The sequence below is a fragment of the Salmo trutta genome, chromosome 32 (genome assembly GCF_901001165.1).
Source record: "Salmo trutta chromosome 32, fSalTru1.1, whole genome shotgun sequence".
Lineage (NCBI taxonomy): Eukaryota > Metazoa > Chordata > Actinopteri > Salmoniformes > Salmonidae > Salmo > Salmo trutta.
The window spans coordinates 1,210,437-1,236,338 of record NC_042988.1 but is presented as its reverse complement, the minus strand read 5'-3'; the positions used below and the strand labels follow the sequence as shown (position 1 = coordinate 1,236,338).

The 25,902-nt window shown below is 41.5% G+C and overlaps 1 protein-coding gene across 2 annotated transcripts in view; it reads right to left on the bottom strand.

Annotated features, from left to right (window-relative positions):
- xpo6 (exportin 6) overlaps nt 1–25,902 on the bottom strand; it is a 64,388-nt gene extending 38,486 nt beyond the window's left edge. The window contains exons 1-5 of one of the 2 annotated variants that reach the window (XM_029726973.1): nt 25,337–25,902; nt 21,668–21,758; nt 20,698–20,810; nt 16,198–16,395; nt 8,520–8,679 (exon numbers count right to left, since the gene is read on the bottom strand). In XM_029726973.1, coding sequence (XP_029582833.1) covers nt 8,520–8,679; nt 16,198–16,395; nt 20,698–20,810; nt 21,668–21,758; nt 25,337–25,339 — 565 coding nt within the window. In that variant the 5' untranslated portion in view covers nt 25,340–25,902. The remainder of the gene's footprint in view (nt 1–8,519; nt 8,680–16,197; nt 16,396–20,697; nt 20,811–21,667; nt 21,759–25,336) is intronic. The other variant, XM_029726974.1, reaches the window with a different exon arrangement.

Genomic DNA, 25,902 nt, shown 5'->3' with positions numbered 1-25,902 from the left:
ATGCAAATATTAGCATTGTAGCTCTTATCGGGGGACTGTGTGACATCACCTCCCCAGTCAGCCTATTGTGTGTATTGACATTCATATTGCACTGTACAGCTTTACCTAAGGATTGGGGATCAATGAAATGGGGTAAAAGTCTACTCAATACATATTTTCCCTCCTCAGACTCCAAAAACATCCACGCAGTATTGTTTTTTCTCGGGAAGTGTTCAATACATAGGTTGACAATAAATGTGGCTTAATAAACAGTTGTTTCAGAGTCTCGCAATTAGAGCTACGACGCTATTGTTCTCTGGGAGTCACTGAGTAGACTGAAAACCCATGTCATTGATCCACAATCCATAGGTAAGGCTGTACAGTGAAATAAGTATGCCTCAAATGCAATTCTAAAGTATAATACATCAGTGTGATTTCAAATGGTCAAATAAACAAATTAGTCTTTTGTTGATTTTATATAACATTCCAACCTTGTTTAGCATGATATATTCAATTATGGCATAATTCTACCATTTGTATTAATTTGCATCACCGTCAATGACTATTATTTTGAAGGCTAACCGCAAAGTCTACTATTGTGGCTACTTCTTATTGTGGCTAGCTTCACATAGATGGTCCGACCACCATTAATCAAAATAGAACTGTCCTTTAAAATTAGGGTTATTTTAGATGACACCTAGCTATATAGTTAGCTAGCTAACGATAGCTACTGAAACAGATGTCGTTTTGCTATGTTTCTGGTTGAGAACATTGTTTGCATTTATGAGCTAGCTAGCTTTTTTTATGACCAGCACTGTAGGTGCGCCAGACAACTTTACCAGCATCATATCATAGCACGTATCGATGAATCGTTGTGACATATGAAGTACGAGTGACAGTGTAATTACTGCGTAAAACATTTATGAACGCATTCAATTATTATGTGACGTGCAGTCATTTCAGGTCCTGATTGGTCAACAAGCTTATTTGACATGGTAAATAGTGTTACAGTGAGGGAAAAAAGTATTTGATCCCCTGCTGATTTTGTACATTTGCCCACTGACAAAGAAATGATCAGTCTATAAATGTAATGGTAGGTTTATTTGAACAGTGACAGACAGAATAACAACCAAAAAATCCAGAAAAACACATGTCAAAAATGTTATAAATTGATTTGCATTTAATGAGGGAAATAAGTAATTGACCCCCTCTCAATCAGAAAGATTTCTGGCTCCCAGGTGTCTTTTATACAGGTAACGAGCTGAGATTAGGAGCACACTCTTAAAGGGAGTGCTCCTAATCTCAGTTTGTTACCTGTATAAAAGACACCTGTCCACAGAAGCAATCAATCAATCAATCAGATTCCAAACTCTCCACCATGGCCAAGACCAAAGAGCTCTCCAAGGATGTCAGGGACAAGATTGTAGACCTACACAAGGCTGGAATGGGCTACAAGACCATCGCCAAGCAGCTTGGTGAGAAGGTGACAACAGTTGGTGCGATTATTCGCAAATGGAAGAAACACAAAAGAACTGTCAATCTCCCTCGGCCTGGGCGCTCCGTACAAGATCTCACCTCGTGGAGTTGCAATGATCATGAGAACGGTGAGGAATCAGCCCAGAACTACACGGGAGCATCTTGTCAATGATCTCAAGGCAGCTGGGACCATAGTCACCGCAGCGCCCGCAAGGTCCCCTTGCTCAAGAAAGCACATATACATCCCCGTCTGAAGTTTGCCAATGAACATCTGAATGATTCAGAGGACAACTGGGTGAAAGTGTTGTGGTCAGATGAGACCAAAATGGAGCTCTTTGGCATCAACTCAACTCGCCGTTTTGGAGGAGGAGGAATGCTGCCTATGACCCCAAGAACACCATCCCCACCGTCAAACATGGAGGTGAAAACATTATGCTTTGGGGGTGTTTTTCTGCTAAGGGGACAGGACAACTTCACCGCATCAAAGGGACGATGGACGGGCCCATGTACCGTCAAATCCTGGGTGAGAACCTCCTTCCCTCAGCCAGGGCATTAAAAATGGGTCGTGGATGACCCAAAACACACGGCCAAGGCAACAAAGGAGTGGCTCAAGAAGAAGCACATTAAAGGTCCTGGAGTGGCCTAGCCAGTCTCCAGACCTTAATTCCATAGAACATCTGTGGAGGGAGCTGAAGGTTCGAGTTGCCAAACGTCAGCCTCGAAACCTTAATGACTTGGAGAAGATCTGCAGAGGAGTGGGACAAAATCCCTCCTGAGATGTGTGCAAACCTGGTGGCCAACTACAAGAAACGTCTGACCTCTTTGATTGCCAACAAGGGTTTTGCCACCAAGTACTAAGTCATGTTTTGCAGAGGGGTCAAATACTTATTTCCCTCATTAAAATGCAAATCATTTTAACATTTTTGACATGCGTTTTTCTGGATTTTTTTGTTGTTATTCAGTCTCTCACTGTTCAAATAAACCTACCATTAAAATTATAGACTGATCATTTCTTTGTAAGTGGGCAAACGTACAAAATCAGCAGGGGATCAAATACTTTTCCCCCCTCACTGTATTTGACGTGCATCTTTTTTGACATGCAAAGACCCAAACAGCGTTCCATAGAAATCCTGCTTGAGAATGAAACGACTGAACAAATTAACAACGGAACACAGCAAGTAAGTGAAAGAAATAGGTTTTGATTATGTTTTACTGGTAATGGGGACACATGTAAATGCCAACAAAATAACTTTGTCAGTGTAGTATGTGTGTGTGTGTAACCTTTATTTAACCAGGCAAGTCAGTTAAGAACAAATTCTTATTTACAATGGCAGCCTACCCCGGCCAAACCCAGACGACGCTGGGCCAAATTGTGCGCCGCCCTATGGGACTCCCAATCACGGACGGATGTGATACAGCCTTAGACCGCTGCGTCCGTGTGTGTGTTAACCATTTCACTGTACTAGAATGTTTAAAAGGCCGCTAAAATTTTAAGTATCGGTATCAGCCAAAAATGTAATATCGGTGCATCAGTAAAACATTATACATATAAATGTTGTCAGTAGTTTACAGAATAAAACAAAAATGTTAATTTTACCCAAACACATACCTATAAATAGTAAAATCAGAGAAACTGATAATTTTGCAGTGGTCTCTTAATTTTTTCCAGAGCTGTATATATATTTTTAGAATAACATTGAGAACTAATAATCAAATAAAAAGGTAGAATAGAAAATTCCCAAAACTGGGAATTCAGGGCACAATCCCATTGATTTTGTTATAATGTTTGAGCAGACACAGCATTAGTCATGGCAAAAAACATAGAATTCAGGTGCATTAGCCATACCCTAGCTCAAGACCAAAAATGTAGAAGGCTACAAAAAAGTTGAATAAAATCATTCCAATCCCAGTTTAAAATGCAACAGCATTGGAACAGAGACCATTCCAGAGTTTGCTTTGCCAGTCAGCCGTTTAGGCAGTGAACAGATTGCTTTAAATATGTCGGCATTTGAAATTGAATTCTCCAAAATTAGTTATATAATTACTCGTACCTATACATTATTAAATAATTCTAAATACTTACCCAGAAAGCATGATTTGGCCACATTTAAAAAATGATCTGTGGATTGTTTTAAGCTCGCAATTTGGGTAGCTGATTGTTGAGATGCAGAGGCAAGTGAAAAGCAGTTAAATAGGCCTATGCAGTATTTCTAAATACAATCGTAGGGCGGACAATAATTTCCTCCTCCAGGTTAGATGGATGCATTGTAAAATGTGTGTCTCCACCTTGTCGCAGCCCTAGATGGTTGCATTTAATAAAGTCACTTAGGTCCCCCGTTTTGCCCATTCGAATGTTCAATCAAACAGTAACAATGCCTCGATGCCTGTCTGCCTGTTTTATATAGCAAGCCATAGCCATGTGACACTCTGTAGGAGCGATCCATTTGGTTCGTGTTTATAAAATGCCACATTTTTCCTGTGCTATGAAGGAGAAGAAAGGTCTCTGATTAGGCTTACTCTGTCCCTACGCCCTAAGGAAGGCATTTTTCAGAACTGTGTCTTGCTAACAGTGATTGAGTTATATTATTAGCCTAAATTATGGCTATGCAATATGCTCAAATTAGAAATCGTAGCCTATATTACATTAGTCTGCAAATGCGATTATAGATGCACGTAATCTTTAATATAAAAGGTGCAATTTTATGGTGAAAAAAATAGCTCCGGATGTCAGCATGACGATTTACTGTTCCACAAGTAAATGAGTCAATTTATGATCAGTTTTAGTACTGGTTGACGTTGTATATGCCTTTCCACAGACCTTTGCATTTTATATTGTGCTGATAACTAAATGTCTGGGGTCATGTGTTTGTTTTTGCTATTCTCTAAATAGCAGAGGTTTTTTGTTTTGTTTTATTGTGTAAATGCAGTAGATGAGCTTCAACTTCCCCACAACCCACTTTGCCATACCATTTCATGCCAACAATCTACACAAAATACATTTGTGAGAAAAAAAAAACACTAATATATCTTGATTAGATAAGTATTCAACTTCCTGGGTCAATGTTAGGATCACCTTTAGCAGCGTTTACAGCTGAGAGTCTTTCTGGATAAGTCTCTAAGATCTTTCCACACCTGGATTGTGCAACATTCGCCCATTATTCTTTTTAAAATTCTTCAAGCTCTGTCAAATTGGTTGTTAATCATTGCTAGACAACCATTTTCAGGTCTTGCCATAGATTTTCAAGCAGATTTAATTCAAAACTAACTCGGCCACTCAGGAACTTACGCGGTCTTCTTGGTAAGCAACTCCAGTATAGATTTGGCCTTGTGTTTTAGGTTATTATCCTGATGAAAGGTGAATTCATCTTCCAGTGTCTGGTGGAAAGGAGACAACCAGGTTTTCTACTAGGATTTAGTCTGTACTTAGATCCATTCCGTTTCTTTTATGTTCTGAAAAACTCTGCATAACATGATGCAGCCACCACTATGCATGAAAATTATGTAGAGTCATACTCAGTAATGTGTTGTATTAGATTTTCCACAAACATAAAATGTATTCAGGACAAAAAAGTAAATTACTTTGCCACATTTTTTGTAGTGTTACTGTTGCGAACAGGACGCATGTTTTGGAATACTTTTATTCTAGACAGGCTTCCTTCTTTCACTCTGTCAATTAGGTTAATATTGTGAAGTAACTAATGTTGTTGATCCATCCTCAGTTATCTCCCATTACAACCTTTAAACTCTAACTGTTTTAAAGTCACCATTGCTCTTATGGTGAAATCCATTAGTGGTTTCTTTCCTCTCCAGCAACTGAGTTATGCATCTTTGTAGTGACTGGGTGTATTTATACACCATCCAAAGTAGAATAAATAACTTCACCATGCTCAAAGGGATATTCAATGCCTGCTTTGTTTTTTTACCCATCTACCAATAGATGCCCTACTTTGCGAGGCATTGGAAAGCCTCCCTGGTCTTTGTGGTTGAATCTGTAACTTATTATGTGACTTGTTAAACACATTTTTACTCCTAAACTTATTTAGGCTTGCCATAACAAAAGGTGTTGAATAATTAGACTGAAGACATTTAAGCTTTTCATTTTTAATGAATTTTTTTATATTTTTAATTGAAAACATAATCCCACTTTGACATGAAACAAATCGTAATGGGGTATTGTGCCAGTGACAAACAAATGATATATACTGCTCAAAAAAATAAAGGGAACACTTAAAAAACACATCCTAGATCTGAATGAAAGAAATAATCTTATTAAATACTTTTTTCTTTACATAGTTGAATGTGCTGACAACAAAATCACACAAAAATAATCAATGGAAATCCAATTTATCAACCCATGGAGGTCTGGATATGGAGTCACACACAAAATTAAAAGTGGAAAACCACACTACAGGCTGATCCAACTTTGATGTAATGTCCTTAAAACAAGTCAAAATGCGGCTCAGTAGTGTGTGTCGCCTCCACGTGCCTGTATGACCTCCCTACAACGCCTGGGCATGGTCCTGATGAGGTGGCGGATGGTCTCCTGAGGGATATCCTCCCAGACCTGGACTAAAGCATCCGCCAACTCCTGGACAGTCTGTGGTGCAACGTGGCGTTGGTGGATGGAGCGAGACATGATGTCCCAGATGTGCTCAATTGGATTCAGGTCTGGGGAACGGGCGGGCCAGTCCATAGCATCAATGCCTTCCTCTTGCAGGAACTGCTGACACACTCCAGCCACATGAGGTCTAGCATTGTCTTGCATTAGGAGGAACCCAGGGCCAACCGCACCAGCATATGGTCTCACAAGGGGTCTGAGGATCTCATCTCGGTACTTACTGGCAGTCAGGCTACTTCTGGCGAGCATATGGAGGGCTGTGCGGCCCCCCAAAGAAATGCCACCCCACACCATGACTGACCCACTGCCAAACCGGTCATGCTGGAGGATGTTGCAGGCAGCAGAACGTTCTCCACGGCGTCTCCAGACTCTGTCACGTCTGTCACGTGCTCAGTGTGAACCTGCTTTCATCTGTGAAGAGCACAGGGCGCCAGTGGTGAATTTGCCAATCTTGGTGTTCTCTGGCAAATGCCAAACGTCCTGCACGGTGTTGGGCTGTAAGCACAACCCCCACCTGTGGACGTCGGACCCTCATGGAGTCTGTTTCTGACCGTTTGAGCAGACACATGCACATTTGTGGCCTGCTGGAGGTCATTTTGCAGGGCTCTGGCAGTGCTTCTCCTGCTCCTCCTTGCACAAAGGTGGAGGTAGCGGTCCTGCGCTGGGTTGTTGCCCTCCTACGGCCTCCTCCACGTCTCCTGATGTACTGGCCTGTCTCCTGGTAGCGCCTCCATGCTCTGGACACTACGCTGACAGACACAGCAAGCCTTATTGCCACAGCTCGCATTGATGTGCCATCCTGGATGAGCTGCACTACCTGAGCCACTTGTGTGGGTTGTAGACTCCGTCTCATGCTACCACTAGAGTGAAAGCACCGCCAGCATTCAAAAGTGACCAAAACATCAGCCAGGAAGCATAGGAACTGAGAAGTGGTCTGTGGTCACCACCTGCAGAACCACTCCTTTATTGGGGGTGTCTTGCTAATTGCCTATAATTTCCACCTGTTGTCTATTCCATTTGCACAACAGCATGTGAAATTTATTGTCAATCAGTGTTGCTTCCTAAGTGGACAGTTTGATTTCACAGAAGTGTGATTGACTTGGAGTTACATTGTGTTGTTTAAGTGTTCCCTTTATTTTTTTGAGCAGTGTATATTTAATCTATTTTAAATTCAGGCTGTAACAAAATGTGGAAAAAGTAAAGGTACGTGAATAGTTTCTGAAGGCACTGTAACTGGAAGCATGCTATTGATAGAACCAAAGGATTCTGTATTGGCACACATCACATCAAGCAAGGAGCATTTGAAATGCACGGCACTGTGAAGAAAAAAATAAGTAGTTCTAAATGCCATGGGAACTTACTGAGGTGTCAACACTTGTTAATGATAGCCAGCAAGAACTCATCTTCCTCTTGGACAAATGTGTTCAGTCAGCACTAGGGCTGTGGTGGTCATGAAATTTCGTCTGCCAGTGATTGTCAAGCAAATAACTGTCGGTCCCTTGGTAATTGACCGTTAATTAACAATCATTGAGCATCTCCTGGCTTCCACACATACCCTCAAGCCCCTGATGCAGACTTTTGGAACATCTACTTTTTAAAAAGTCGAATAAATCCATGTAATATATCCTACACCTTCACAATAAATCCATTATTTATTTTAGACAGGTCTAAAGAAGCATGGTATGAAGAAAATGTTGTATTTTTCAGAAGAAATGAATAGCATACTCTGAGTTGTCCTTATGTTAGGTGCTGATGTGGCTATGCCAAATGGCTGTGGGCTACATTTGTTTATTTAGCAGACAACATTTCCTTATAATTCCGTGGCCTTATGTTAAATTATTTTATAGTCTGAAGAATACAATTGAACAAAGCTGAATAAAATAGAAATATTTTCTCCAAACGATTTGAATGAGTGCGCACAGGCGGCTATTCTGTGTAGAGCGATTAACAAAGAAATAGGTACTCCTATATGCTTCATTTTGAGTTATTAATGTAACTTTAGTTCTACAAATGTTGGGATATATGTTTTGATTTTTAAATACATTGTAAGGCTGCATGACGAGACTGCTGATTTTTTTTTATGTCGCTTGAAAGGCATGAGCTCTGCTTTGTTTTTTGCGCAGGCAATACACACTCCAATAGTCTCTCATTCACAATTTGACAAGCACTTGATCATTTCACAGCAGCATCCCCTTTGTGGCCATAATTCACCCCCCAAAAAATCCATGTGCTGCGCAAGTTTTACAGAGCAAGCCAGACTGCTTTAGCCATGGCACTTCCTATTCAATTTTGGCTGACAAACGTAAGTGCAGCTTAGTTGAATTTCTCAGCTTTTGCCATCCAAGCAGTGCCAACGTGCATGAACACTGCAAACCGCTCCGCTTGGGTAACGGCCAGTGTTTCACCTCCCAACTTCACATTGTAATGAATGGGCGAAGTTGCTCACCTGTCAGTAATCCCAGCACTGTGGGGACCTGCTCCAGCAACAGTTTGCGCAGCTCGTCTTTCCGTGCCACGCTCAAATCCTCCCGTGGGCATGCCAGCTCCTCGGATGTGGTCTTGAGCAAAACCAGTCCCAGAAAGGCCATGGTAGGAGACTGGATCAGCTGCAATAACACACACACAGAACACACACATCAATTTGTGATAACATCACAGCAAAAGTGCATTCCGTAGCCTTTTCATTTGGGCTCCCGAGTGGGACAGCGGTCTAAGGCACTGCATCTCAGTGCTAGAGGCGTCACTACAGACCCTGGTTCGATTCCAGGCTGTAACACAACCGGTCGTGATTTGGAGTCCCATAGGACAGAGCACAATTGGCCCAGCGTCGTTAGGGTTTGGCCGGGGTAGGCCGTCATTGTAAATAAGAATTTGTTAACTGACTTGCCTAGTTAAATAAAGGTTAAAAAAAAAAAAAAAAAATCTCCTAAAGTAGTAGAATTACGAATTATACACACGATCACAGAAAAAAACAAAACACGCACACACCAACATTATTTGAATCAAACCAATCAGTGCACCTGTCCAGAGACAAAGAAGGTGTCCTCACTTTTGAAAAAAAATATAAGCAACTAAATGTACATCAATCTGATTGTGACAGTCACTTGGAAAATCTTAAATTTTTTAAATGGCATACCTCAATACTGTACCTTGTGTATGTTAATTTATTGTGTTACTGTTAGTATGTCTAAATTGTACTTACGTTTGCATGCATTTGCTAAAACGCCCAATAAATATACTTATTGAAGAGCAATATACTGTACACAAGTCGGTTAGGACATCTACTTTAGGCATGACAAGTAATTTCTCCAACAATTGTTTTCAGACAGATTATTTTGCTTATAATTCACTGTATCACAATTCCAGTGGGTCAGAAGTTTACATACACTTAGTTGACTGCGCCTGTAAACAGCTTGGAAAATTCTAGAAAACGATGTCATGGCAAAGCAAATAGTCTGGGTAGCCATTTGATTAGATGTTCAGGAGTCTTATGGCTTGTGGGTAGAAGCTGTTTAGAAGCCTCTTGGACCTAGACTTGGCGCTCCGGTAACCGCTTGTCGTGCGGTAGCAGAGAGAACAGTCTATGACTAGGGTGGCTGGAGTATTTGACAATTTGTAGGGCCTTCCTCTGACACCGCCTGGTATAGAGGTCCTGGATGGCAGGAAGCTTGGCCCTGGTGATATACTGGGCTGTACACACTACCCTCTGTAGTGGCTTGCGGTTGAAGGCTGAGCAGTTGCCATTCCAGGCAGTGAATCAACCAGTCAGGATGCTCTCGATGGTGCCGCTGTAGAAGTGTTTGAGGATCTGAGGACCCATGCCAAATCTTTTCAGTCTCCTGAGGGGAATAGGTTTTGTCGTGGCCTCTTCACGACTTTCTTGGTGTGCTTGGACCATGTCAGTTTGTTGGTGATGTGGACACCAAGGAAATTGACGCTCTCAACCTGCTACACTACAGCCCCGTCGATGAGAATGGGGGTGTGCTCGGTCCTCCGTTACCTGTAGTCCACAATCATCGCCTTTGTCTTGATCATGTTGAGGGAGAGGTTGTTGTCCTGGCACCACACGGCCAGGTCTCTGACCTCCTCCCTATAGGCGGTCTCGTTGTTGTCGGTAATCAGGCCTATTACTGTTGAGTCATCTGCAAACTTAATGGTGTTGGAGTCGTGCCTGGCCGTGCAGTCATGAGTGAACAGGGAGTACAGGAGGGGTCTCAGCACGCACCCCTGAGGAGCCCCGTGTTGAGGATCAGCGTGGTGGATGTGTAGTTAACTACCCTTACCACCTGGAGGAGGCCAGGAAGTCCAAGATCCAGTTGCAGAGGGAGGTGTTTAGTCCCAGGGTCCTTAGCTTAGTGATGAGCTTTGAGGGCACTATGGTGTTGAACGCTGAGCTGTAGTCAATGAATAGCATTCTCACAAAGATGTTCCTTTTGTCCAGGTGGGAAAGGGCAGTGTGGAGTGCAATAGAGATTAAATCATCTGTGGATCTGTTAGGGCGGTATGCAAATTGGAGTGGGTCTAGGGTTTCTGGGATAATGGTGTTGATGTGAGCCATGACCAGCCTTTCAAAGCACTTCATGGCTACAGATGTGAGTGCTACGGGTTATGCAGGTTACTTTAGTGTTCTTGGGCACAGGGACTATGGTGGTCTATTACAGATACGGACAGGGAGAGATTGAAAATGTCAGTGAAGACACTTGCCAGTTGGTCAGCGCATGCTCACAATACACGTCCTGGTAATCCATCTGGCCCAGAGGCCTTGTGAATGTTGACCTGTTTAAAGGTCTTACATCGGCTGCGGAGAGGGTAATCCCAGAGTCGTCCGGAACAGCTGGTGCGCTCATGCGCGTTTCAGTGTTATTTGCCTCGAAGCAAGCATAGAAGACGTTTAGCTTGTTTGGTAGCCTCGTGTCACTGGGCAGCTCTCGGCTGTGCTTCCCTTTGTAGTCTAATGGTTTGCAAGCCCTGCCACATCCGACGAGCGTCGGAGCCGGTGTAGTACAATTCGATCTTAGTCCTGTATTGGCACCTTGCCTGTTTGATGGTTCGCAGGAGGGCATAGCGGGATTTCTTATAAGCTTCCGGGTTAGAGTTCCGCTCCTTGAAAGCGGCAGCTCTAGCATTTAGCTCAGTGTGGACGTTGCCTGTAATTCATGGCTTCTGGTTGGGGTACGTACGTACGGTCACTGTGGGAACGACATTATCAATGCACTTATTGATATAGCCAATGACTGATGTGGAGTACTCCTCAATGCCATAGGAAGAATCCCAGAACATATTCCAGTCTGTGCTACCAAAACAGTCCTGTAGCTTAGCATCTGCTTCATTTGAGTCCCTTTTATTGTAAGTAAGAATAGAACACGTTTCTCCTAAATTAATCCTGATAATGCCAAGATCAAGAATGAAATCATGAATAATGATGAGTGATAAGATTACAGAGGCTACAACAAAACATCTTGTTTCGAAGATCTGATCACATCTTAGGTAAAATTTATGCAAAAATACAGAAAACGCTAAAGGGTTCACAAACTTTCTCAGCACTGTACTGCAACTGTACATAGTGTTTATATAGGACTGGATGATGACATGGGGATGATAACCTATAATAAAGCTTCCAATGGCCAATGCAAATGTTTAAGGCCCGGAGCGGTCAAAATTCAGTTTTTCCTGTGTTTTAGATATTGTACAACAGTTGATGAAACTAACACTGTAAAAGTGTGAAAAATATATAGAATTGTTATTTCCTGACTGTATTTTCAACCAGCAACTATCTTCACAGGACCTTCTAAATCAGCAGGCTTTGCATGGGTGGAGTTTCGGTCATGAAATTCTGTCAGCCGGTGATTGTCAAGCAAATAACTGTCGGTCTCACGTTAATTGACTGTTCATGAACAAACATTTTACATCTCCTGGCTTCCACACACAGCCTACAAGCCCCTGATGCAGACTTGTGGAACGTCTACATTTTAAAAAGTCTAATAAATCCATGCAATATAGCCTACAGGTCTAATGAAGCACGATATGAAGAAAATGTTGTAATTTTCAGAAGAAATGAATAGCATACTCTGAGTTGTCCTTATGTTAGGTGCTAATGTGGCTATGCCAAATGGCTGTGGGCTACATTAGTTTATTTAGCAGACAAGATTTGCTTAGAATTCCGTGGCATTATTGTACAGTATGAAGAATATAATTGAACAAAGCTGAATAAAATAGAAAGGATATTTTCTCCAAACGATTTGGAGTGTGCACAGGCCGCTATTCTGTGTTGAGCAGTTAAAGAAATAGTCATTCCTATATGCTTAAGAGTTATTAATGTAACTTTAGTTCACAAATGTTGGGCTATACATTTTGATTTTTAATACATTGTAAGGCTGCATGACGAGACTCTGATAATTTCAAAAAAGTTGCTTGAAAGGCATGAGCTCTGCTTAGATTTTTTGCGCAGGCTGTACACACCAGTAGTCTCTCATTCACAATTTGTCTCGAATTTCACATTTAACTTAAGTGAAGACAGACACATTGGCGCCGCAACTGCGTGCGTCCTTATCCGAGGTGCATATTAAAAGATATTGGAAGAACTGTCCACATTTACTTTGTCAGCCAACAAGCAGCAAACTCACTAGCCTACGTCAATCTACTATCCCACATAGTACAAAAGTTGACCTATTCTCTTCTGTGCGAGAAATAAATATTCCAAACAGTCTCGGACGATAGAGCCCAAATTAATACAAAACAACTTTTTTACGCAATGTGGCTGACGCAACAGATCAGAACTTTTAGCTTAAAACGTTGCTAAACGTGTGGGCTATTTCTTCACATTATAAGAGCAGCAATGTGCACATGGCAGTAGGCTATAAGCGCAAATGTTCCATTAGCGGGAAAACACCATTATCAAAAGTGACTGCAAATGTGACTGCATGTAATGCTTTTATTATAAAGGAACATTTTTTATTATTATAAAAAGGTGCATTTTTATGGTGAAACTTTATCTTCCCCAAACTTTAAACTCACGCACTGCTTATGCATGTCAGTTAGGCTCTACACCACTTGTAAAGCAGATTCATGTGCTTAATTTGTCCACTTTAGTTGTGATATAAACCTTATCAAAACATATAGGCCTATGGGCTAGACTAAATGAGGTGTGCGACTATGATTCAAAAAAGTAAAAAAAAAAGCATTGTTTCTTCCCTTATGCTGGGCATCATTCACAAGTGCTAATATTGTCACCCATCAGACTATTCTTGATTTAATCTGGTCTTTAAATATATTATTTAGTATATGTGAGAAATTTGTTTTGATTTAGAATGGACCCATCATGCACCTGTCTCGAAACAGGGGCAGCGGGAAAAAATACATTGTACATACAATACGTTGTCTATGCACTTAACCTGTTATGGCTAGGGGGCAGTATTTACACGGCCGGATAAAAAACGTACCCGATTTAATCTGGTTACTACTCCTGCCCAGTAACTAGAATATGCATATAATTATTGGCTTTGGATAGAAAACACCCTAAAGTTTCTAAAACTGTTTGAATGGTGTCTGAGTATAACAGAACTCATATGGCAGGCAAAAACCTGAGGTTTCATGCAGGAAGTGGCCTGTCTGACAAGGAGTCGTTCTTCTTGTCTCTGTTTATTGAAGAGTGGGGATCTTAGCTGTAACGTGACACTTCCTACGGCTTCCATAGGCTCTCAGAGCCCGGGAAAAAGTTGAACGATGACGAGGCAGCCTCTGGCTAAAACACATTATCGCCTTTGCCAAGTGGCCGATCAGAGGACAAAGGAATTAGGCGCGTGCCCGATTCGACCCGTGCTGTATTTTCTTTTGGCTGTTTACCTAATTGCAGATTCCCGGTCGGAATATTATCGCTTTTTTAAGAGAAAAATGGCATAAAAATTGATTTTAAATAGCGGTTGACATGCTTCGAAGTACGGTAATGAAATATTTAGAAATCTTTTGTCACGAAATGAGCCGTGCGCATGACCGTTATTTACCATTGGGATAGTGTCTTGAACACACAAACAAAACGTCGCTGTTGGAACATAACTATGGATTATTTTGGACCAAACCTACATTTGTTATTGAAGTAGAAGTCCTGGGAGTGCATTCTGACGAAGAACAGGAAAGGTAATCAAACTTTTCTAATAGTAAATCTGACTTTGGTGAGTGCTAAACTTGCTGGGTGTCTAAATAGCTAGCCCTGTGATGCCGGGCTATCTACTTAGAATATTGCAAAATGTGCTTTCACCGAAAAGCTATTTTAAAATCGGACATATCGAGTGCATAGAGGAGTTCTGTATCTATAATTCTTAAAATAATTGTTATGCTTTTTGTGAACGTTTATCGTGAGTAATTTAGTAAATTGTTAGTAAATTCATCGTAAGTTTGCGGGGGGTATGCTAGTTCTGAACGTCACATGCTAATGTAAAAAGCTGGTTTTTGATATAAATATGAACTTGATTGAACAAAACATGCATGTATTGTATAACATAATGTCCTAGGTGTGTCATCTGATGAAGATCATCAAAGGTTAGTGCTGCATTTAGCTGTCTTCTGGGTTTTTGTGACATTATATGCTAGCTTGAAAAATGGGTGTCTGATTATTTCTGGCTGGGTACTCTGCTGACATAATCTAATGTTTTGCTTTCGTTGTAAAGCCTTTTTGAAATCGGACAGTGTGGTTAGATTAACGAGAGTCTTGTCTTTTAAATAGCTGTAAAATAGTCATATGTTTGAGAAATTGAAGTAATAGCATTTCTAAGGTATTTGAAAATCGCGCCACAGGATTCAACTGGCTGTTACGTAGGTGGGACGATTTCGTCCCGCCTGCCCTAGAGAGGTTAACAACTTCATACTTTATTTATCTAAATATTAAAATCACGATGTTTAGGCCGGCAATGGCCTCCATCGGAATGTTGCATATCAACACGTATACTCAGGCTGACTGGCTCTTGTTCAGGTAAATGAGAAATATGTGCACTCAAGGCCAAAGTTAGTTACTTTAACCTGTTGGGGCTAGGGGGCAGTATTTGCACGGCCGGATAAAAAACATACCCGATTTAATCTGGTTACTACTCCTGCCCAGTAACTAGAATATGCATATAATTATTGGCTTTGGATAGAAAACACCCTAAAGTTTCTAAAACGGTTTGAATGGTGTCTGTGAGTATAACAGAACTCATTTGGCAGGCCAAAACCTGAGAAGATTCCTTACAGGAAGTGGCCTGTCTGACCATTTCTTGCCCTCCTTGATCATCTCTAACAAAAACAGGGGGTCTCTGGCATGACGTGACACTTCCTACGGCTCCCATAGGCTCTCAGAACCCGGGAAAAAGCTGAATGACGTAATTCAAGGCCCAGGCTGAAACACACTAGCGCGTTTGGCAAGTGCTCTATCAGAGGGCCATCAGACTGAGGCTCGTGCATGAGGGGATAGCATGCTTTTACTTTCACTCTCTTTGTAATAAAAAACGATTTCCCGGTCGGAATATTATCGCTTTTTTACGAGAAAAATTGATTTTAAACAGCGGTTGACATGCTTCGAAGTACGGTAATGGAATATTTAGAAATTTGTCACGAAATGCGTCGTGCTCGTAACCCTTATTTACCCTTTCGGATAGTGTCTTGAACGCACGAACAAAACGCCGCTATTTGGATATAACAATGGATTATTTGGGACCAAACCAACATTTGTTATTGAAGTAGAAGTCCTGGGAGTGCATTCTGACGAACATCCAGCCAACTTGGCACAACTGTGGAAAGCATTGGAGTAAACATGGACCAGCATCCCTATGGAACGCTTGACACCTTGTAGAGTGCATGCACTGACAAATTGAGGCTGTTCTGAAGGCAAACAGGAGGGGGGAGGTTGCAGCTCAATATTAGGAAGTTATTAAATGTTTATCCACTCAAATTTGAGTTAATTTTTTTGCTCAGAAAACCTGGAGTGCCACCTATTCCTTCCTGATATGCAACAACTTGAGTTAGGTTTAGGGCTAGTAGAGAGTTAGATTAACCTCTATGAACCATTTGTGAGGCACTAATCAAATAAAGCATTACCGTTTGGTATATTGGCAAAGCAAACATAACATATTTAACACAATTTTAGCAGGGCTCACCTGAAGGGTGTTGGTGAAGAAATCATGGTAGAACATGGGCCAGTCCTGGCGACCAATATCCACTATGACTTTACAGAGTTTGTTGCGTATGAAGAAGGGCATAGCTTTGTGCTGGGCCAGCAACAGCTTGGGCAGGCAGCTACGGATCTCCATTTTGTCCTGTGAGGCTACTCCCAGCCACATCTTATTGACCAGGTTCTGAAAAGGCAACAATGGGCAGATTTTCAGGTGTTATGACGAGCACTTTGCATAACTTTATTTGAACTAGCCAAACTTGTTTTAAAACACTACTATAACTTATCATGATCATAACCATAATTAGGCCTATAATGTGATAGCTGAGACTCAAAGTGTAGGGTGTCTTCTCTTGCATATTCATTCCAGTCATCAGCAACACACCACTAGGTTAGGTACATGTGTAATGTCAATGTGTTAACAATAACAAGGGTTATAAAATGACTATGGGTTGAGGGAAATTCTAATTTTAACAGATAATTTTTTAAAACATTTTGGAAAAGGTGTACATTGTGAGAACCCTGGGGTCGGTTTAGCCATTAATTACTGTTCTGCATCGTAACACGATCATAAAATCCTACAATGTTGCAACATTATGAGCTATCCAACACGTTTTCTGACAGTTTTTACATGTGCCATGGAAGTACTCTTGACGCTATTATGCAGCCGTTATAATCAGGTGTCATAAGACTAAGAATATTGCAATATGTCACAATGCATGAATATATGCACTTATTGCATTATAATAATACATTTAATTTGAAGTGCTTTTCAAGACACCCAAAGTCACATACACAAGAAATGATATTGTCATAATATATATTTGACAAGTTATGACACATGCTATGAAGCTTAATAACACTTATGAACCGTTATGGAGGACAGCTTATATCTTTGGGCTTTTAGTGATGTTCATAATTATAAATTACAGTGAGAAAAAATGTATTAAAGGGATACTTTTGGATTTTGGCAATGAGGCCCTTTATCTACTTCCCCAGAGTCAGCATTGGCTCGTGAAACTACATCTAACTTTCTTCATAAAAATGGTATCAATGAGTTCATCAGACTCTGGGGAAGTAGATAAAGGGCCTCATTCCCAAAAACCAAAAGTATCCCTTTAATAATATACTTTAGGCTACAGAAACAATTGCAAAGGCCTCCATAACCTTACATTACAGATGCTCTCTCCTAGTACCCAAAGAGGTACCCATAACACAGTTTCAGAAAACACTGAACAGGTCATAGGAATGTTTTAAGAGAAAATCCTGTGTCATGGCATGTTTAATATTGATGGCGGCACACTTTCGGAAATCATGAACAAAAACAACAGCTTATTTTCAAGCTATATTGCCACAGGACCCAGGGCTGACCACAAGATGCAGACTCATCCCAATCACCAAATGAGTTGCTCATTAAAAGGCTATCACCAAAGTTCATGAAGCATTAGTGATGGAAATAGTCTTCAAGTGTGGAGAGCCTTCAATTTTTGTTATATCTAATAAGAAAATGATCTGGCAGTCCATTTCTCTAGCCTAGCCCCGATAATATATCTTACCCATTTTTATAAGAGGTGTGAACGTTTAAATGTTAAAACTAAATTGGGATCCTTAACAAACCAAATTTAAATCACAGTGCAGTTAAAAATATTACAAATATTATTTTCTGTGTTACAGCCTAACTAGACGAAAGCTGTGTCATTTAAAGTTATACTCTGCGATATCACGTACATGCAGAAAGTAAACAGCATAGTGGGTCAATTTCCACAACAACTAAGAGTGGAGCGCAAGGCTGCACTTCGCCGCTGTTTTTGTGCCCTGGCTACCACGTAGAGCCCTGCACAGGCACACATTTTAAGCCCTACCCATGCCCGCGATATTCAGGCCCTACCCAATCTACCCAGACCCGATTGCTTCTGCCAAATTTAAAACCCAGCCCTGCCAGACACCAGAAATAACTTCCTCTGTTAGTAAATCCATTAGCTGCTCCTCCCACTCGCAGACTCCCTGCGCGCAGGCACCTCGCTCTGCATGCATTCTGCTCATGGCAGCTGAGTCGGTGAGTAACCATAGCAATGGCTCTCTTTGGGGTGCTCTACTCAATGATGAGACAGAGAGCAGTTGGCTACTTTCTGTCAGTCTAAACTCAAGGAACATTATTTTCTGTGAAATAATCTCTTCTGTCTTACATTTGACAAGGTTGAAGCACTTCTGACACCATGTTATGATCTTAGTCCGATATGACTGTACTGCGCAGCAGAGAACGAGCAAATGGCTCAGCTTCAAAATGTTAGTGATCAATTTAGCGATACTGTGAACAGCGTGAAGTGAACCCATGCACATGCGCAGATACTTTGTGTGACTGTGTGAGAGCAGTGTTGCATCTCGCTCATCTCAATATCCTAGCCTATTCATTGCTTTACTGAAGTTGAAAACATTGCAAGCCAAGAAATTGCGAGATACAGCTTTTGATTGTCGATAGACCTAGTGCACGATTCAGACCGGCCACTAGGCAGACAACCTGCCTATACTGTGCCCATCTCTCTCCATCCCTTGCTAGCTCGCTATGAAAGATGTGAGTGTTTGTGTTCTCAAAAGTACGGCAACTAATCAGTCTCCTCTGTTCCAAAAATACAGAATCTTAGGAGTCTATTCATAGCGGAATCGAATCTTGACACTTAGAAATGGAAGTCGACACTGGGAGGAATAAATTATTTTGAAGTCGGCTCACCACCACTACGTCATTGTTGTTAACAGATGGAAAAAAAGGCGACAGCAGCGAAGTGCTGTAAGGTAATACTATAAGAAGTTAAATGAGAAGGAAATGCAAACTTTACGAGGTGGAATTGAGGTACAGTAATGTTAGTACAGGTGCAATGCTTAACCATCTGAAAGGAACGCACCGTAAGACCCAAACCGTTGCTGGCAGCTACATTGTGAATTCACATGGAATTTTATGAATTTTCTTATCATTTAAACGGAAAAACAATTTTTTCAAATTGTTTAAACTAAGAAAATTGTTTCATTTGTGACATGCCTCATTTTATTTAACCCTTGTTTTACCAGGCAAGTTGACTCAGAACACATTCTCGTTGACTGAGAACACACCAACTTACAGCAACAACGTTAGGAAGTCAGCCATGCACTGATGCACATATAAAAATACAGACTAGAATACGTTTATTTTCACGAGGGAACTTCTTGTTTGGAGGTTCCAAAAATATATCTGCATAATGACTACAACGTTAATGTTTTCAACAACAGTCATCAAACACCAATGAGCCTACACAAAGGACATGCATCCAAGAGCCTCTTGGAGAGACCCATTTCCATGGAAACCTGTGAGACCTTTATGATCATCAAGCAAAGTGATGTTGAAAAGATACACAGTACAAGTTCCAACAAACAGAATACAAATTCAAAACCAACGTACAAAATTCCAATTATGCCGCTACAATCATCACCCATGAAACTACTGCTCTGAAAAAGTGTAGCCCATACATAGCTGCAAAAACCCATAGAAACAATAAAGCATGTCAACCTTCCACTGACCTAATCAAGCTTCACACCACTACCAAGTCACAACAAGCTTAGCAATAAATACAGCCGTACCAATTGAAATATCAATAGGTTAGCCAATGTTAGTTTGGTATAAAATAAACTATAGTTTAAAGTCCTGTATCTCCGAGCAAAGAGATGTCTTTAACACAATGTCTCATGTTCTGAAAATGTCAATGCGTGACATCTGCATTAAGTACTGAGAATTTCTTGAGTTTATTTATCAACAGAAAGCAGCCCCATTAAAATAACCATTGCTATGTAATGGTGTGCTCTTATTACTACCGGACACGGTGATGCGTTGTGAGGTCTGCACAACGCATCACGGGGGAAAACTACCTGCCCTCCAGGACACCTACAGCACCCGATGTCACAGGAAAGCCAAAAAGATCATCAAGGACAACAACCACCCGAGCCACTGCCTGTTCACCCCGCTACCATCCAGTAGGCGAGGTCAGTACCGGTGCATCAAAGCTGGGACCGAGAGACTGAAAAACAGCTTCTATCTCAAGGCCATCAAGCTGCTAAACAGCCATCACTAACACTGAGAGGCTGCTGCCTACCTACAGATTAGAAATCATGGCCACTTTAATAAATGGATCACTAGTGACTTAAAAAAATGCCCCTTTAATAAAGTCTACATATCTTACATTACTCATCTCATATGTATATACTGTATTTTATACCATCTATTGCATCTTGCCTATGCCGCTCGGCCTTCACTCATCCATATATGTATATGTACATATTCTTATTCCATCCCTTTACATTTTGGTGCATTAGCTAGTTGTGAAATTGCTAGATATTACTGCACTGTCGGAACTAGAAGCCTAAGCAATTCGCTACACTCGCATTAACATCTGCTAACCATGTGTATGTGACCAATAAAATTTTATTTTGACTATTCATAACGTTCACCAAATTAACTTACCTCAAACACTGTGAGACTGTACATCATCACATACTCGTTACGAGTGTTGGAGAGGAAGTACAAGCAGTGGCGCCAAGCTCCCATCTGCTGAGCAAAGTTATTCAGCAGCTCTTCTGCAGAAAGGGCAGAAATAAAGGAAGCACATGATAAACATTTTTGAGTCATTTCAAGTCATTGCTTACATAAAAAAAATAATTATGACAACTTATCACAAATATAATAACATTTCTATAGTGCTTTTCATAAGAATGTCAAAGCGCTTAAAATGCAAAAAACAAACAAGCAATACATCATGAGTAGCTTAGCTAGTTAGGTCAACCAATAGAGGCCAAGTCTGAGTGCATGCATGCTCTAATGATGAAGAGAGAGAGTTCATGACATGACCAGAGGAAGATGGTCAGGGCGATGGTTGATGAGTCTAGTGCAGGACTACTTTGGGAACCAGTCTGTCGTGTAGCTACTGGACCTCTCCTCCTTCACAATGTGCAGCACCCACTTGGGTGATGCCTCAGCAGCTCTGGGCGCCAGAAAGCTCACCAAACACAGTTCAGAGTAGTAGCCCTTCGTCCTCACTACGAGCCTTTTGCCTCAGCACTGAATTATTTTACTTTACAAATATGAGGATATATCTGTAATTAAAAATGCATCCACACTCTATAGTCCATAGCAAATCAATATAAAAAGTTCCGCAAACTGGCCACCATTTCGCCACCAAATGTTCCATGACAATAGAGTTGAATGAATGCAATTATCATGGAACTTTGAGCCAACATAGCAGCACCCATTACAATTTTAAGATCACATATCAAGTGCACCACAGTACATGGCTCTGGTCCACCCTACTATAATGCCAAATTACATAAGTGTGACCAGACTTGCTCAGAAGGTTGCACAACAATACTTTTGAATATTCAGGTTTCTGCACCCATATCAAATTTAGGCACGGTACTACCACCAGTGCCACACTCACCAATCTCTCTCTTGCGCTCGTTGGTTGTACAGCTGTGGAAGAACTCTGTCATGAGACTCTCCAGAGCGCGCAGTGAGCTCTCCTCTGATGCCTGCCGGATCAAAGGAAGAAGGGAGCGAGGAATGATAGAAAGGCGGGGAATAGGAATTGGAAAATATGAGCGATAGATAGAGAGCTTTAAGAAAATATTGTTAGTTTATCAAAGTTAAGAATGTGACCTAAACTCATTCCACAGCTAGCTTACAATTTTGCCAATGGAGCTAGCGAATTGGATTTTCTTTAGCTCATTTGGTTGGTACGTTGTCAAGGGCGGTCCGAGTGTTTGCAATCAGAGGATCACTAGTTCGAGCCCGGTATGGGGACAGGGACAGTAGAGGAAAGTACCCTGTTAGCAGCACACCGACGACAGTTTCATTAATGCACTACACGATTTTGGCCACGATTTAGTTTGAGATCAGAGAATAAATCCCTATGTTGTTGCCTACTCGGGGCGTGCGGCTGTCACCGACGCTCATCGAATGCGAGTGGGTCAGAGAGACAATCTACGGGCTACGGATCCAGTCTTCGAGCTGTACGGATATTTTGAAACATGTTTGATTTTATCGGCACAAAATCCGCAATGCTGTTGTAGTGTAAGATATGCAACGAAAGATTTTGAACAGTGATCAGCAATAGCCAATGAGATGATGTTGTTTCGCATCACCCAGAATATGTAGACTCTCGAGCATGGGCGATGACTACTACTAGTATGCGTTTGTAGCCTTTAACCAAAGCATCAAATCGTTACAGCTCTGAAGTTCACAAGCAATGTTATTGAACTCAAAATATATAGGCTACACACACTACATCAAATCAAATGTATTTATATAGCCCTTCTTACGTCAGCTGATATCTCAAAGTGCTGTACAGAAACCCAGCCTAAAACCCCAAACAGCAAGCAATGCAGGTGTAGAAGCACGGTGGCTAGGAAAAACTCCCTAGAAAGGCCAAAACCTAGGAAGAAACCTAGAGAGGAACCAGGCTATGAGGGGTGGCCAGTCCTCTTCTGGCTGTGCCGGGTGGAGATTATAACAGCACATGGCCAAGATGTTCAAATGTTCATAAATGACCAGCATGGTCAAATAATAATAATCATAGTAGTTGTCGAGGGTGCAACAAGTCAGTAACACAAGAGTAAGTGTCAGTTGGCTTTTTCATAGCCGATCTTTGAGAGTATCTCTACCGCTCCTGCTGTCTCTAGAGAGTTGAAAACAGCAGGTCTGGGACAGGTAGCACATGACGAAAAGTATGTGGACACCTGCTCATCGAACATCTCATTCCAAAATCAGGGTCATTACTATGGAGTTGGTCCCCCCTTTGCTGCTATAACAGCCTCCACTCTTCTGGGAAGACTTTCCAGTCGATGATGGAACATTGCTGCAGGGACTTGTTTCCATTCAGCCACACAAGCATTAGTGAGGTTGGGCACTGATGTTGGGTGATTAGGCCTGGCTCGCAGTCATCCCAAAGGTGTTCATTAGGGATGATGTCAGAGCTCCGTGCAGGCCATTCAAGTTCTTCCACACTGATCTCGACAAACCATTTCTGTATGGACCTTGCTTTGTGCAAGTGGGCATTGTCATGCTGAAAAAGGAAAGGGCCTTCCCCTTTCCTAGTTGGAAGCACAAAATTGTAGAATGTCATTGTATGCTGTAGCATTAAGATTTCCCTTCACTAGAACCAAGGGGCCTAGCTCGAACCATGAAAAACAACCGCAGACCATTATCCTTCCTCCATTCAACTTTACAGTTGGCACTATGCATTGGGGCAGGTAGCGTTCTCCTGACATCCTCCAATCCCAGATTTGTCTGTCAGAATGCGTGATTCAGAGTGATTCATTACTCCAGAGACGGTGTTTCCATTGCTCCGGAGTCCAATAGCAGCAAGCGTTACACCACTCCAGCCGCAGCTTGGCATTGCGCTTGGTGATCTGGGGCTGCTCGGCCATGGAAACCCATTTCATGAAGCTGCTTCCAGAGGCAGTTTGAAACTCAGTAGTGAGTGTTGCAACCGAGGACAGACGGTTTTTACGCACTTCAGAACTCAGCCGTCCCATTCTGTGAGCTTGTGTGGCCTACCACTTTGCGGCTAAGCCGTTGTTGCTCCTAGACGTTTCCACTTCACAATAACTGGACTTACAGTTGACCGGGGCAGCTCTATTTAACCTTAATTTAACCTTAATTTAACTAGGCAATTTCTAGCAGGGCGAACTGACTTGTTGGAAAGGTGGCATCCTATGACAGTGCCATGTTGAAAGTCACTAAACTCTTCAGTAAGACCATTCTACTCCCAATGTTGGTCTATGGCGATTGCATGGCTGTGTGCTCGATTTTATACACCTGTCAGCAACAGGTGTGGCTGAAATAGTAGAATCCACTAATTTGAAGGGCTGTCCACATACTTCTGTATATATAGTGCATTTCAACTCTTTATGGCAGGTGTGAATGTCTGACTGAAAACATTTACGAGGCTGCTTTGAGCCACAGCTCATTCTAACTATGTTAAAATGTAATCTTATCAATGTTTTCGCAAGACAGCGTGGTATCGAGAATCCTCACGACCAAGTGAAAAATCTTGTGTGACCCCCGTCTGTGTCACATTGTTTAGTCTGCACACCACTACGTTGGGGGGGTGAAAAAAAGGACAGGAATGACAATGGTTTAATGTGAGAGGCGCAACAATGTTAGGATTTTTAAAGTCATGTAGTGTACACACAGCTTTAGGGGCAGTAAGGTCAAATGGGTGTCACAAATGTATCCAAATTGCATAGGGCCCTGGACAGATGTTTCACTGTGATGCATATGGAAAAAACTCACAAACTTCATCGCATTGGTAATTTCCACTCAACTGCCATTCATAATCATAGTATAATGGTATGCACTAAACTAGCAGCAAAGGGGTCTGTGATGACAACTAAAATGTCTATTCACTATTTAAGAGAGAATTGTGTTAAATTATTAGCATTTGAGTCAGGAAGGACAGTATAGCAAAAAGGAATATAGCGATTCCTCTGCATATCGTATAGCAAAAAGGAATATAGTGATTTCTCTGCATATCTGAAGCATCGTGCAGATCAAAAGGCCCGAATTCTTCAAATGGGCCGCAACATGCAAGGATTACTCAATGCAAATACTTGGTCTTGCAAGATGGGCGTCTTGTGTCGCAGACAGACGAATTCGACACACATCCCGGAAACCAGGTAGCCTAATCATGTGTGGAGCACAAACAAGAACCGTTATCTTGTGCGACAGGGTTTGAATGCTCTTTAAAATGTATCTTCTTCCAGAATTCTGGAATTATATACTGGGAAAATATCGTTGAATAGATCAGTTAGAAAGCTTTAAAGCTATGATACGCCACATTTGACTATACCGGTAACTAACACATACATGCAAATGATCAGCGCAATAAATGGATATGACTCAATACTAAGGGTTTCACATTTTCATAAAAATATTATACTCAGTAAAGGATAGACAATTTCTGTTCAGTTATCGCTTTGCTGAAGTCTACAGCATCTATTCTACATTGTCCGCTATGTATTGGATTTTTAATAGTATCCATTTCCTGACATGTTAGTTAATTAGCTAATTAACTGTAATAATGTGGCAAACTAAAACACATACTCACCATGTTCGGAGTTAATTTTGATAGCTCTCCTGGCGTCCAATAAATATTTGTAGCAAGCAGGCTACTTGAGGTGTTGGCTACACCGGCAGAGGCTCATGTTGTGGCAATGGGCCCACTCGCGACTACAAGACATTGCATCATAAAAATGCAGGTAAAGTCATTTATTAATCTAGATGTCGATACAATGTATGGCTTTTAAGAGACGACCCTTGCTATTGTTGATAATGTTGCTACACAGGGTTTAGTGGAAGTGAACCAGACATGTAGCTAACTCTGCCTAGCTGTTGCAGTGGGAACCCCGGTTAAAAATAAAGCACGCATTAAAGATTGTCTGTTTGAGGGGTTTCGTCGTAAGTCCTCCGGAAAATCGAATACAAACTGAATTTACAGCAGCGTGCTTTGTTCCTGTTTTCTGTGTTATTCTCCTCAAGCGGCTCTGCCCAGACCCAGTGTTAGCTTTGGCTAAGCTAACTGGTTGCTTTGGAGCTGCTGTACTGAGCCTGAGGCCTTGCAGTCGCAACTTCCTCCCTGCGAATCAGCCCCTCCCCACAGGAAGTAACATTATA